This window comes from Dermochelys coriacea, chromosome 3 (assembly GCF_009764565.3).
Source record: "Dermochelys coriacea isolate rDerCor1 chromosome 3, rDerCor1.pri.v4, whole genome shotgun sequence".
Classification (NCBI taxonomy): domain Eukaryota; kingdom Metazoa; phylum Chordata; order Testudines; family Dermochelyidae; genus Dermochelys; species Dermochelys coriacea.
Window position 1 is genome coordinate 987589 of NC_050070.1, and position 13654 is coordinate 1001242.

At 55.2% G+C, this 13654-nt stretch overlaps 1 protein-coding gene across 1 annotated transcript in view; it reads right to left on the minus strand.

Annotated features, from left to right (window-relative positions):
- Positions 1 to 8273: 8273 nt before the first annotated feature.
- The window catches only part of MPV17 (mitochondrial inner membrane protein MPV17), a 43239-nt gene continuing 37858 nt past the window's right edge, over positions 8274 to 13654 (minus strand). Inside the window, exons 5-8 of the mRNA XM_038393625.2 lie at positions 13196 to 13291; positions 11066 to 11098; positions 10573 to 10625; positions 8274 to 8617 (exon numbers count right to left, since the gene is read on the minus strand). Of these exons, the coding sequence (XP_038249553.1) occupies positions 8548 to 8617; positions 10573 to 10625; positions 11066 to 11098; positions 13196 to 13291 (252 nt within the window). The 3' untranslated portion in view covers positions 8274 to 8547. The remainder of the gene's footprint in view (positions 8618 to 10572; positions 10626 to 11065; positions 11099 to 13195; positions 13292 to 13654) is intronic.

Genomic DNA, 13654 nt, shown 5'->3' on the forward strand with positions numbered 1-13654 from the left:
GTCCTGCTTTGAGCAGGGGGTTGGACTAGATGACCTTCTGGGGTCCCTTCCAACCCTGATATTCTATGATTCTATGATTCTATGTGAGAAAGTACTGGAATGTCTCCTCACTGATTACATGGGAGGGTTTACCCAGGAGACATTTGCTGGATTGGCATCCATGGTCCCAGGCACCATACCCGTGGCTCAGGTCTTCAGAGGGAACTGACCTCCTGGAGGGGAGCCGTCACACAACAGACCTCTCAGGGACAGAGAGAAGAGTCTCAGAGAGTACCCCAATCCAGTTCCCACTTTTGCAAAATGTTGTTCCTGATGTATTTGTGAAAACTAACTCCGTCTCTTTAAGGCAGGATGAGGGTCTTTCTAAGAAATGGTGTGTCAGTGAAAATGCTAATGACCCACCTGACAAAGGGGAGGAGGCAGCCATTTCCCAGGCAGGTAAACTCCTCCCAACAGCTAAGCATAGGTTGCTGAGTAATGGGAGTGAGAAACACAAAGACACACCAGGGGGAATTCTTCTCATGGGCTTAGCCCTGGAGATGAAATGCAACTCCACAGGGGGAGGGCCAGTAACATGCAAGGTCTCCTTACACCTTTTCCTCCCCAATGCCCCAAAGATATGCACAAATTAAGAATCTGTACTAAAGGGAAGAGAAAACCTGTATCTGAACACATACAAAATCCCAGGAAGAGGTTGGAAAATGCAATGAATGCTGAACAAACTGGTCTGTCTAAACAGAAGGAATGGTATGATCATCAGACTTGGAAGTGCTGCCCTGTCATGAATTTACTGGTAATTTTATGCCTCTTTATTCATTATCTATGGGTTGAGACAAAGAATTTGGTACTGATGGTAAATCCTTTTAAAAATGTGTAACATGCATGATTTTTGGAAGACACTTTTGTACGGGCTAGGAGTGGTAAGAAGGACATCCTGTAAGAATACTGTTTCTCAGCTAGTACCTGTGAACAGACTTAGAGCTTGGCACAGTAGAGAAAGCATAACAAATCTAGACTGCTGTGTTGAAGGGAAAATGGAGGCACACCAGCTCATGGCATTGGTGGCTAAATGCCAAGACACCTATGTTCTATAAGATATAAATATCTACATTGTGTTAATAATGCTGTACATTCAAAGGCTTTTAGGCAACTTGGAAAAAGAAACCCAGAACTTTGTAAAAACATCTGTGAGTAACACTACATTTTTTGGTAAAACTAAGGGCTTGTCTAAACTACCCGACCACCAGACCAGAAGTGACTAGATGAAAGGCCCTGGTTCTCATGGGGGACTTCAATCACTCTGATATCTGCTGGGAGAGCAATACAGTGGTGCACAGACAATCCAGGAAGTTTTTGGAAAGTGTAGGGGACAATTTCCTGGTGCAAGTGCTGGAGGAACCAACTAGGGGCAGAGATCTTCTTGACCTGCCGCTCACAAACCGGGAAGAATTAGTAGGGGAAGCAAAAGTGGATGGGAACCTGGGAGACAGTGACCAAGATGGTCGAGTTCAGGATCCTGACACAGGGAAGAAAGGAGAGCAGCAGAATACGGACCCTGGACTTCAGAAAAGCAGACTTTGACTCCCTCAGGGAACTGATGGGCAGGATCCCCTGGGAGAATAACATGAGGGGGAAAGGAGTCCAGGAGAGCTGGCTGTATTTTAAAGAATCCTTATTGAGGTTACAGGGACAAGCCATCCCGATGTGTAGAAAGAATAGTAAATATGGCAGGCGACCAGCTTGGCTTAACAGTGAAATCCTTGCTGATCTTAAACGCAAAAAAGAAGCTTACAAGAAGTGGAAGATTGGAAAAATGACTAGGGAAGAGTATAAAAATATTGCTCGGGCATGCAGGAGTGAAATCAGGAAGGTCAAATCACACCTGGAGTTGCAGCTAGCAAGAGATGTTAAGAGTAACAAGAAGGGTTTCTTCAGGTATGTTAGCAACAAGAAGAAGGTCAAGGAAAGTGTGGGGCCCTTACTGAATGGGGGAGGCAACCTAGTGACAGAGGATGTGGAAAAAGCTAATGTACTCCATGCTTTTTTTTGCCTTTGTCTTCAAGAACAAGGTGTGACGTTATTGACTTGAACTGGGACCGTATAGCACATGGTTGCAATCAAGGTCCTGTAGTGAAACAAATCTTGTATAAAGGGGGGTCAAATAAGGTGTCTCAGACAAGGTTATGGTTTGCTGGTTATTATTATGCTGTCTATATGTGTGTATCATTTTTGTATTTAAAGTTATAAGTATTGGTTCTATACTGTCTGTAGTTCAAACTTGTGCTATGCTTCTTGGTGACACCCCAGAGAAGTTGGTGTCAGCTCTGCCTAGCCTGCTTGATGGCCCATTAAGATACAGAGGGACCTAGACATATTAGAGGATTGGGTCAAAAAAAATTTGATGAAGTTCAACAAGGACAAGTGCAGAGTCCTGCACTTAGGTCAGAAGAATCCCATGCACAGCTACAGACTAGGGACCGAATGGCTCGGCAGCAGTTCTGCAGAAAAGGACCTAGGGGTTACAGTGGACAAGAAGCTGGATATGAGTCAACAGCGTGCCCTTGTTGCCAAGAAAGCTAACGGCATTTGGGGATGTATAAGTAGGGGCATTGCCAGCAGATTGAGGGACGTGATCATTCCCCTCTATTCGACATTGGTGAGGCCTCATCTGAAGTACTGTGTCCAGTTTTGGGGCCCACACTACAAGAAGGATGTGGAAAAATTGGAGAGGGTCCAGCGGAGGGCAACAAAAATGATTAGGGGGCTGGAGCACATGATTTATGAGGAGAGGCTGTGGGAACTGGGATTGTTTAGTCTGTGGAAGAGAAGAATGAGGGGGGGATTTGATAGCAGCTTTCAACTACCTGAAAGGGGGTTCCAAAGAGGATGGATCTAGACTGTTCTCAGTGGTAGCAGGTGACAGAACGAGGAGTAGTGGTCTCAAGTTGCAGTGGAGGAGGTTTACATTGGATATTAGGAAAAACTTTTTCACTGGGAGAAGCACTGGAATGGGTTCCCTAGGGATGTGATGGAATCTCCTTCCTTTGAGGTTTTTAAGGCCCGGCTGGACAAAGCCCTGGCTGGGATGATTTAGTTGGGATTGGTCCTGCTTTGAGCAGGGGGTTGGACTAGATACCTCCTGAGGTCCCTTCCAACCCTGATATTCTATGGTTCTATGAACTGAGAGCAGGGCTCTGTCCTGGGGAGCCGACAGTCTGGCTTGGACCCATACAGACCATACAGGGCCCCTGGCTGTGCTCTGAGGAGCCCATAAGAATGGCCACACTTAGTCAGACCAAAGGTCCATTCAGCCTAGTATCCTGTCTTCCCACAGTGGCCAATGCCAGATGCCCCAGAGGGAATGAACAGAACAGGCAAATGATCCATCCCGTCACCCATTCCCAGCTCCTAGCAAACAGAGGCTAGGGACACCATCCCTGCCCATCCTGGCCAATAGTCATTGATGGACCTATCCTCCATAAACTTATCTAGTTCTTTTTTGAACCCTGTTATAGTTTTGGCCTTCACAACATCCTCTGGCAAGGAGTTCCACAGGTTGACTGTGCATTGTGGGAAGAAATACTTCCTTTTGTTTGTTTTAAACCTACTGCCTAGTAATTTCATTTGGTGGCCCCTAGTTCTTGTGTTATGAGGAGTAAATAACATTTCCTTATTTACTTTCTCCATACCTGTCATGATTTTATAGACCTCAATCATATCCCCACTTAGTTGTCCCTTTTCCAACCTGAACAATCCCGGACTTATTAATCTCTCCTATACAGAAGCCGTTCTATTCACCTAATAATTTTTATTGCCTTTTTCTGTACCTTTTCTAAGTCCAATATCTCTTTTTTGAGATGGGGTGACCACATCTGCATGCAGTATTCAAGGTGTGGGCATAGCATGGATTTATATAGAGACAACATGATATTTTCTGTCTTCCTATCTCTCCCTTTCTTAATGATTCCCAGCATTCTGTTTGTTTTTTTGGCTACCGCTGCACATCAAGTGGATGTTTTCAGAGAACTATCCATGATGACTCCAAGATCTTTCTTGAGTGGTAACAGCTAATTTAGACCCCATCATTGTATATGTACAGCTGGGATTATGTTTCCCACTGTGCATTACTTTGCATTGATCAACATTGAATTTCACCTGCCATTTTGTAGCCCAGTGACCCAGTTTTGCGAGATCCTTTTGTAGCTCTTCACAGTCTGCCTGGGACTTAACTATCTTGAGTAGTTTTGTAGCATTGCAAATTTTGCCACCTCACTGTTTACCCCTTTTTCCAGATCATTTATGAATATGTAGAATAGGACTGGGCCCAGTACAGACCCCTGGGGGACACCACTATTTACCTCTCTCCAGTCTGAAAACTGACCGTTTATTCCTCCCCTTTGTTTCCTATCTTTTAACCAGTTACCAATCCATGAGAAGACCTTCCCTCTTATCCCATCACTGCTTACTTTGCTTAAGAGCCTTTGGTGAGGGACCTTGTCAAAGGCTTTCTGAAAATCTAAGTTCACTATATCCACTGGATCCCCCTCGTCCACATGCTTACTGACCCCTCATCATCTGGCTGCACCCCATACAGAGCATAGAATCATAGAATCATAGAATATCAGGGTTGGAAGGGACCCCAGAAGGTCATCTAGTCCAACCCCCTGCTCAAAGCAGGACCAAGTCCCAGTTAAATCATCCCAGCCAGGGCTTTGTCAAGCCTGACCTTAAAAACCTCTAAGGAAGGAGATTCTACCACCTCCCTAGGTAACGCATTCCAGTGTTTCACCACCCTCTTAGTGAAAAAGTTTTTCCTAATATCCAATCTAAACCTCCCCCATTGCAACTTGAGACCATTACTCCTCGTTCTGTCATCTGCTACCATTGAGAACAGTCTAGAGCCATCCTCTTTGAAACCCCCTTTCAGGTAGCATACAGTGCCCCACGCCCTGCCCTGAGGCCCTTGCAATGGGATACACTGGCTCCTGACTGTGTGGCATTGCCCTGGGTGGGGGTAGCCTCCCGCTCCCTGCCCACATCTGACTCCAAGCCCCAGACCTACTTATCCCTGGCCACCCCTCTCTAGGACAGAGACTGCGCCCAGCCCCACCTGCAGAGCCACCCACGGGCAGGAAGACCAGGGCCTGGATTCCCTCTGGGAAGCTGTGACCAAGTGGGAATTTTTCATAATGTTTTGTATGGCTATTGTGTGGGCCTCAGTTTCCCCTATGGTTGGTGGTGGGAAAAGGTGGGGAGATCCAGGTGTGACTGATGCCTAGCTGCCTGGGGTCCAGGCCCATGGACAGGCCCAGAAGACAATGGCCACTCATTGCCTGGACAGTTGATACCCAACAACTAATGCCCAGGGATGCCCCCCTCTGCAGGGCGCCAGCTGGGTATGACCCACTGGACAATAACGAGCTAAGGAGAGGCCAGGTGACAGTGTTTGCCCAGGAATGAGGACAAAGGACCAAGGAGGGGCCAGGTGGGGTTGTTACATGGGGGCTGCTGGAAGAAGAGGCTTCTGGGTACTGGGACCACGGAGGGGTCAGAGGGCTCTGGACTGACCCAGATGGACCAGGTGGTAACTTTCTATTTCTCCATGGTAACTAAGGACTTTCTATGCTATGGGGTCCAAACATCTAATAACCCTCCTGCTGATACCCTACTGGCTGGGAGTCACTGCAAGGTGTGATGAAGTGCGAATGTTCTTAATGTTTTCTCTGAATACTGTGTGAGTGCCTCAGTTTCCCCTCTGCCTTTCTTAAGTATCTAAGTGGTGGGCTAAGGGGGTGTGATTGTGTCAGAGCCCTAGGGGACCAGTGTGATGGTGTCTGCACAGAGAATGGCCGACACCCCGTCTCCTGGCCACTGATGGCCTGGGCCCCTCCGCTGCAAGGTGCCAACTGAAGGTTTTGGAGAACAAAGAGATCAGGTGGCCTCCTGGCCCGGGAAAGAGACAAAGGCCGGAGGAAGGGTGGGAGAGTTTCAGTTTGGAGCTGGCTGGGGAAATGGAGGAAGACCCAGATGGGGCTCTGGCCTCCCTGTTCCCCAAGATAGACCTGACTGAGGGGTCCTGGTCTCTGTACCTACAAGCTCTGTGTTAGACCATGTTCCTGTCCTCTAATAAACCTTCTGTTTTACTGGCTGTCTGAGAGTCACGTCTGACTGTGGGGGTGGGGGGCAAGGCCCTCTGGCTTCCCCAGGATCCCACCTGGGTAGACTTGCTGTGGGAAGTGCATGGTGTGGAAGGGGATGCTGAATGCTCCGAGGTCAGAGCTAGGAAGCTAGGAGCTAGGTGGAAGCTGTGGAAGCTTCTTGCCCTACAGACAGGCTGCTCACAGAGAGGAGGCTCCCCCAGAGTCCTGGCTGGCTTCATACGGAGCAGTTCCAGAGCATCGCCCGGGGACCCCATGACAAAGGGTACAGAATGTGGGGGTGCATTGCTCCTTCTGTGGGTACAAGTCTCCCTCGTGTCCAGCTCAGGTGGACTCGCTGCTGGGAGCTTGAGGCGTGACCCAGGGATGCTGAAGGCTCTGAGGTTTGGTCATGGGAGGTGGGGAAGCCAAGGGGCTTACCCCAGTGAGTGTGTGACCCTGACAGGGCTGACGCACTGAAGGGGCCCTCCCAGGGACTAGGCCAGAGCCGTGCAAGAGCACCAGGCTTGGGGATCCGTGACAGATGTCCTTTGCCCCCAGGAGCTGGCAGGGCATGGAGGTAACGTTCCTGCTGCAGTGTTGGCAGCAGCAGCTGGGCCCTGAGGGTTGGACCTGGCCCACTTGCCCCACACTCACCACGCCATCTGTCAGGCCCACCCCCTGCCAGGATCCAGCTAATGCCATGTGTGAGCTGCCAGGCACCAGATGCCCCAGCAGTGGCTCTGCAGACTCACCCACACACTGACATCCTGATGAGTTAACGCGCTCGCTCTGCCCAGAGTGGAGAGGTCAGAGCATAGCCTCTGCCCACGCGGGCACTGCCCAGGGCCACTCCAGCTTAGCATCAGTAGCCCTACTTCAGGGGAAAACTGAGGCACCAAGCAGAGATATGCTTTGCACGTCCCTGCCCAAGACCTTGTGCGCGGGGCAGGTGTAGCTCTCACATGGCAAGGCTGGCCCCAGCACAACCAGGCTGAGGGTAGCAGGGACTGGCACCCTCCTGCTGGCGCAAATGGCACTAGCGCAGCTAACAATGACAGCGTAGACGTGGGGCTTCAGCCTGGGCTGACAACCAGCTGTCTGCCAAGGCTGGTACAGCGACCCAGGCTGCAATGCGAGATCCCCAAGCCCAAAGGGACCGGTGTGGTCACCCAGGGTACGTCCACACAGAGTTCACAGCCCGGGTTCTGGATGCAGGGCTTCCTCACTGCGGGAGAGATGTTCGGGCATGAGCTGGAGCTTGGGCTCGAGGACCCTGTGATGTGGGAGGGTCCCAGCGCTTAGAGCCAAGGGGGCTGGCTGGAAACCTCTTGGTGCAGCCCCTCGGGTCAGTGCTGCCCATGTGCGGGTGGCAGCATGTGATGGGCCGGCGCAGGGGCATTGCCAGGCGGGCGCTCTGTGCTCAGGCCATGGCCCCGGCTGCCCTGTGAGGAGCAGGCTCTAAGGAAGGCTGCATCCCATCAGCCCTGCCTGCGCTGTGGGTTATGATCATGGGGACCTGCCAGTGCCGAGCCTGGTTCCGGGGAGCAGCTCCTGCCAGCTGCCCTCGGCTCCTGTGGATCCTGTCCCAGCCCCTGGAACAAGGTTCCCCCCAGGAGGCCCCAGCCCTGTCCCCGTCCCCAACAGCAGGGCCATGGCAAGACCAGTCACTGAGTTTATTTCTCCAATTCCTTCCCAGCATGCCTGGGCTCCACAGGCGGTGGCTCAGAGGGGCCTGTGCGGGCAGGGGCTTTCCAACGAAAGGTGCGGCTCAGTCTCCCCCCAGCGCCAGGAGTAGCCATGGGGCATGGCTCAATCAGCCCCCAGCATCCATGGGCACGACTTGGTCTATCCCAGGGCCAGGGACCACCATGGGGCATGGCTCAGTCACCCTGTGGACAGCCTCAGACCCCCCAGCACCACGTGTCAGTGGTTCCCTTGCTGAGGCTGCCCAGGGGGGCCAGTTTGATGGTTGCTGTGTGATGTGGTCCCCTGGACCCCCCCCAAGAGCCACTCTGAGCCGGCCCCACAGCCATTTGCTATGGCAGTCACAGAGGAAGGGGCGGCATGGGGGGTCCTGCGGCTGGGTGGGGGGAACAGGGAGGGGCGCTGGCCCCACGTCCATTTGCTATAGCAGTTGCAGAGGAGGGGGCAGCATGGGGGGGCCCTGCGGCTGGGTGGGGGGAACGGGGTGGGAGGCCGGCCCCACGGCCATTTGCTATGGCTGTCGCAGTGGAGGGTGTAACATGGGGGAGACCCTGCGGCTGAGTAGGGAGAATGGGGCCAGCCCCACGGCCATTCGCTATGGCAGTCGCAGTGGAGGGTGTGGCGCAGGGGGAGCAGGTTGGGTGGAGGGCTCGGGGAGACTGGGCTGGGTCGGGGGGGTGGGATGGGCGCTAGCCCAATAGCCTCACAGCTGGTTCGCCTTCCAGGACAGATAGGAATTCCAGACGACAGCCACCACCTGCACGACAGCCAGCCTGGGACAGAGGCGGGAGCCGGGTCAGCGACGGGCTAGGCCTGATGCACACATGGGGCAGCGGCCGGGCAAGGCTCTGCCCCTTGCTGGGCAGCCCCCATGCCTCAGGCCAGGCTGCCTTGCGGCTCCCATTAACCTGAGGCGGAGCTGGGCCCTGTGTCTGGGACTGGCTGGAGGCTCCTGGCCAGGTCCCTTCCTCCCTGGGCAGCGGCTGTGGCCCCATCAGGGGAAACCCCAAGCTGCACGCCCCACTTGGTGTCCCAGCCCCCGCTGTGCCCCAGCACACAGCCTCCCTGGGCTGGGACAGGTGCAGGCAGGGATATTGGGGCAGTTGGGACGGATGGCACAGGCATGGGGTGAAGGTGGGGATGGGGAACCAGGGCAGGTGGGGCAGGGCAGTGGGGTGAGGGGCAGATGGTAGGGTGACCAGATGTCCTGATTTTATAGGGACAGTCCCTATATTCTGGGCTTTTTCTGATATAGGCGCCTATTACGCCCCAACCCATCCCAATTTTTCACATTTCCTATCTGCAAAAAGAATAGGAGGACTTGTGGCACGTTAGAGACTAACAAATTTATTTGAGCATAAACTTTCGTGGGCTACAGCTCACTTCATTGGATGCATACAGTGGGGAGAGTTATATACACAGAGACCATGAAACAAGGGGTGTTACCGTACAGACTGTAACAAGAGTGATCAGGTGAAGTGAGCTAATACCAGGAGGAGAGCGGGGGGGGGGAACCTTTTGTAGTGATAATCAAGGTGGGCCATTTCCAGCAGTTGACAAGAACATCTGAGGAACAGTGTGTGGGATGGAGGGGGATAGTTTTACTTTGTGTAATGACACATCCACTCCCCGTCTTAATTCAAACCTAAATTAATTGTATCCAGTTTGCAAATTAATTCCAATTCAGCAGTCTCTCCTTGGAGTCTGTTTTTGAAGTTTTTTTGTTGAAGGATAGCCACTCTCAGGTCTGTAATCGAGTGACCGGAGAGATTGAAGTGTTCTCCGACTGGTTTTTAAATGTTATAACTCTTGACGTCTGATTTGTGTCCATTTATTCTTTTACGTAGAGACTGTCCAGTTTGGCCAATGTACATGGCAGAGGGGCATTGTTGGCACATGATGGCATATATCACATTGGTAGATGCGCAGGTGAACGAGCCTCTGATAGTGTGGCTGATGTGATTAGGCTCTATGATGGTATCCCCTGAATAGATATGTGGACAGAGTTGGCAACGGGCTTTGTTGCAAGGATAGGTTCCTGAGTTAGTGGTTCTGTTGTGTGGTGTGTGGTTGCTGGTGAGTATTTGCTTCAGATTGGGGGGCTGTCTGTAAGCAAGGACTGGTCTGTCTCCCAAGATCTGTGAGAGTGATGGGTCGTCCTTCAGAATAGGTTGTAGATCCTTGATGATGCGTTGGAGAGGTTTTAGTTGGGGGCTGAAGGTGATGGCTAGTGGCGTTCTGTTATTTTCTTTGTTAGGCCTGTTCTATAGTAGGTGACTTCTGGATGCTCTTCTGGCTCTGTCAATCTGTTTCTTCACTTTAGCAGGTGGGTAAACTCATCATCAAGGATCTACAACCTATCCTGAAGACGATCCTTCACTCTCACAGACCTTGGGAGACAGGCCAGTCCTCACTTACAGTCAGTTTCCATGCATCCGATGAAGTGAGCTGTAGCTCACGAAAGCTTATAAATAAATTTTAGTCTCTAAGGTGCCACAAGTCCTCCTTTTCTTTTTGCGGATAACACAGCTGCTACTCTGAAACACTTCCTATCTGGTCACGCAACAGGCGGGGAGGGAGAAGGGGAGGGGTGGGGCAGGGATGTTGGGGCAGATGGGAGCCATGGCATAGGCAGAGGGCAGGGTAGGAGGCACTGGGGCACCCAAGAGGGTGGGGAGCAGGTGGGGGTGGGGTCCCAGGACAGGTGGGGGCAGGACAGGGGACTGACCTGTGGTTCAGGGGGATGAAGTAGAAGTTGACAATCTGCACTGCTGGCCAGAGCTGAAAGAGAGAAGACAGGGCAGGGGTGAGGGCCCTTTAGGCACATGCTGATGGGGACCCTACAGCCCTGCCTCAGCCCCTCCCTCCAGCCCCCAGCCCCCCATCCCCCAGCACTGGGGGCACCCACAGGGGTTGGGACACTCGGCTAACTAAAATTCATCCAGGTTCCTTGGGGGTCAATAGATAATAGGGGGAGGGGGAGCCCTGGGCAGCCCCAGTCCCCTCTCGCCCCACGTGGGGCAGGAACGCTGGCTGGCCAGTTGGCAAGGCCCTGGTACAGGGCACGGCCATGAAGAAAGTGGGATGGGGCCCCCACAGGAGACGCTCTGCCAGCTCATTAGCAAAGCCTGCAGGGCCGGCCCCGGAGCACGTCTCTGGGTCAGGGACTCTGAGCGCCTTGGGGAACCGGCTTGTGGTGCTGGCACAGCACCCGCACTTACGTAATAGTTGGTGAGCAGGGCATCCGGGTAATCCTGCAGGGAGTGAACAAGGCCAGTTATTCACAGGGTGCCCCCAGCCAGACATCAGGGGACATGGGCGGGGCACGCCCCACTGCCTGACCTGGACACACAGGCTCGGCACGCCCCACTCTCCTGCGTAGACACAAGGGCTGGGCATGCCCGACTCCCCTGGCCTGGGCACATGGGCTGGGCACGTCCCCCTGCCCTGGCCTGGGCACGCTCCACTCCCCTGGCCTGGTCACGTGAGCTGGGCATGCCTCACTCTCCTGCCTGGTCACATGGGCTGGACACGCCCCACTCCCCTGGCCTGGATACGTGGGCTGGGCATGCCCCACTCCCCTGGCCGGGGCACGTGGGCTGGGCACGCCCCATTCCCCTGGCCTGGCCACGCCCCATTCCCCTGGCCTGGCCACGCCCCATTCCCCTGGCCTGGCCCCCTGCGCTCCCAGGCGACCTTTGGCGCGGGCTCAAGGAGAAGCGATGGTTGTGGAGCGCAAGCTGCTGATGTCACCCTGGCAGGGGGAGGTTCCACTGTCGCTTTTCTGGCTGGGCTTAGAGTGTATTTTTGTCAGGCTATTTATATCCTGGCGTGCGGGCACGGATCAGCCTCCTGCCCCTCGCTGGGCCACACCAGGCTCGCCCTGGCCCCATGCAGGCTCTGCAGCGCATCCCCCAGGGCGTGCGGGAGGCCGTGTGCCATGCCAGGGACCCACCCAGCGCTCGGCAGCATTGGGCCAGTAGCCAAGGCTGATGCCCGCAGGGAGCCCATCCGCCTTGGGCAGGGATGCCCAGCAGGGAGCAGTTATGGTTGTGCCAGTCAGGGGGCCCGCGAGCTCCCTGACACACACCAGAAAGCTTGCCCTGACCCATGGCTATCAAAGGCCGGACCTCCACATGGGCTCGATGTGGCTGTAGTTCCCACCGAGCCGGGGTGCTGTGCGGCACAGCCAGGCGGCTAGTGAGGGGCCAGGCAGGGTGAGCCCTGGGGCAAGGAAGGCCGTTTAGGGATGGATCCCCCTGGCCAAGCCCCCTCTGCATCCAGGTGCACTCACAGCATTGGGCACCGGGCATGCGGCTGCTGAGGGAATGTGCCAGCCAGCAGGAGCAGGGGCTGCAGGCTCAGAGCCCGGCCTGGAAGCGCTGGGAGGGGAGAGGGATCCCCCGGTCCCCCCCACACGGAGCTTGGCTCCCTCCAAGCCTCTTTCAGCAACCCCACCATTGCTGCAGAGGAGGGATGGGGCTCTGCGCCTGGGACCCGGGGCAAGCAGCAGGCACGTGGCCTGGTGCCCCTGGGGCAACAGCATGGAGCAGCAAGAAGCATTTGCTTCTGAAGGAGGAAGCAGCCCGGGCAGTCTCTGTGTGTCCTCAGGGCTCCCTGCAGAGGGGCTGGCAGCCCTGCTGGGCCCCAAATGCCGGGCAGAGGGGTCCCAGCTGCCCCGCTTGGCTCAGCCAAGAGCTGGAGCATGCTGCCAAGCCGTGGCTGGCCCCGTTCCCGGCTGTGGTGACTCATGGCGGGGGCTGGGCTGTGCGCTGACTCACAGCCAGGGAGTGGTGCAGGGCGCTGGGGAAGGGCCGGGGCACCAGCTCGCCGGGTGATTCACGCTCGCCACTTGCTGACTCAGCCTCTTGCATTGGTCTGAGACCACGGTGTGGACAAGCCACCTGCTAATGGCTTTAGGGTGCTGCCAATGCAGACAGGTTCCCCCCACCCCACCCCCGACAACAGACGGGGTCTCGGCACCCTCGTGCCACATGGGCCCTCTTGGCGTCTTGCCAGGAGCCAGAGCCCAGAGGAGGTGCCAGCACCAGGAGACAGGGACACATCCGTGTGGGCTGCCCCTTCCCAGCCCAGGCCACCCTGCCTCACCCAAGCAACTACCCTGTGACACCCGGCCCCCCAGCGAACCCCCCATGGCTCCTGACAGGCTCCTCCAGTAACGCTCCTTCCCCCCCTGCTCCCCCACCCCCCAGCGACTCCTCCGGGGCTCCTGCCAGGCAGCACTCACACAGTTTGGGACAGGAAGTGGCGCAAGGGCATTGGGGAGCGGAACACAGCACAAGCTGCAGTTCCCAGGGGCTGTATTGCCCCCAGCACAGCTTGGGACTCACCCGTCGGATCTTGGCCCAGCTCTCTTCGGTGGACAGGCCGTTGAGTGCCCCAGCAATGGCCAAGAAACAGCCCAGGAAGCAAGGTGCAAACCCCCCCTGAAAGGGAGCCAGGAGTGAGTGCCCTGCAGCACCCCCCCTCAGGCCAGCTCTCTGCACCCAGGCTGGACCCACTCGATAACTTGGCCTTGCTGAAAACCCGTGGCCCAGCCTGGCCAGTCCCTTGACAGGGGCTGGGGGCTCTGGCCTGAGTTCTGAGGGGGCAGGAGGTGAGGGGCTGCACCTCTTTGCCCAAATGCAGCTCCTTGGAGGGCTCCAGCCCAGCCTGCCCCCATCTCTGAGGCAGAACCGCCCCGGGAGACCCCAGCCCCAGCATGCAATGCAGGAGGGCTGCTCCGAGCATGGAACAATGCATGCTGGGACCCATTGTTCATGGCGCAGCCAAGGGGAAGGTGTGCCCGC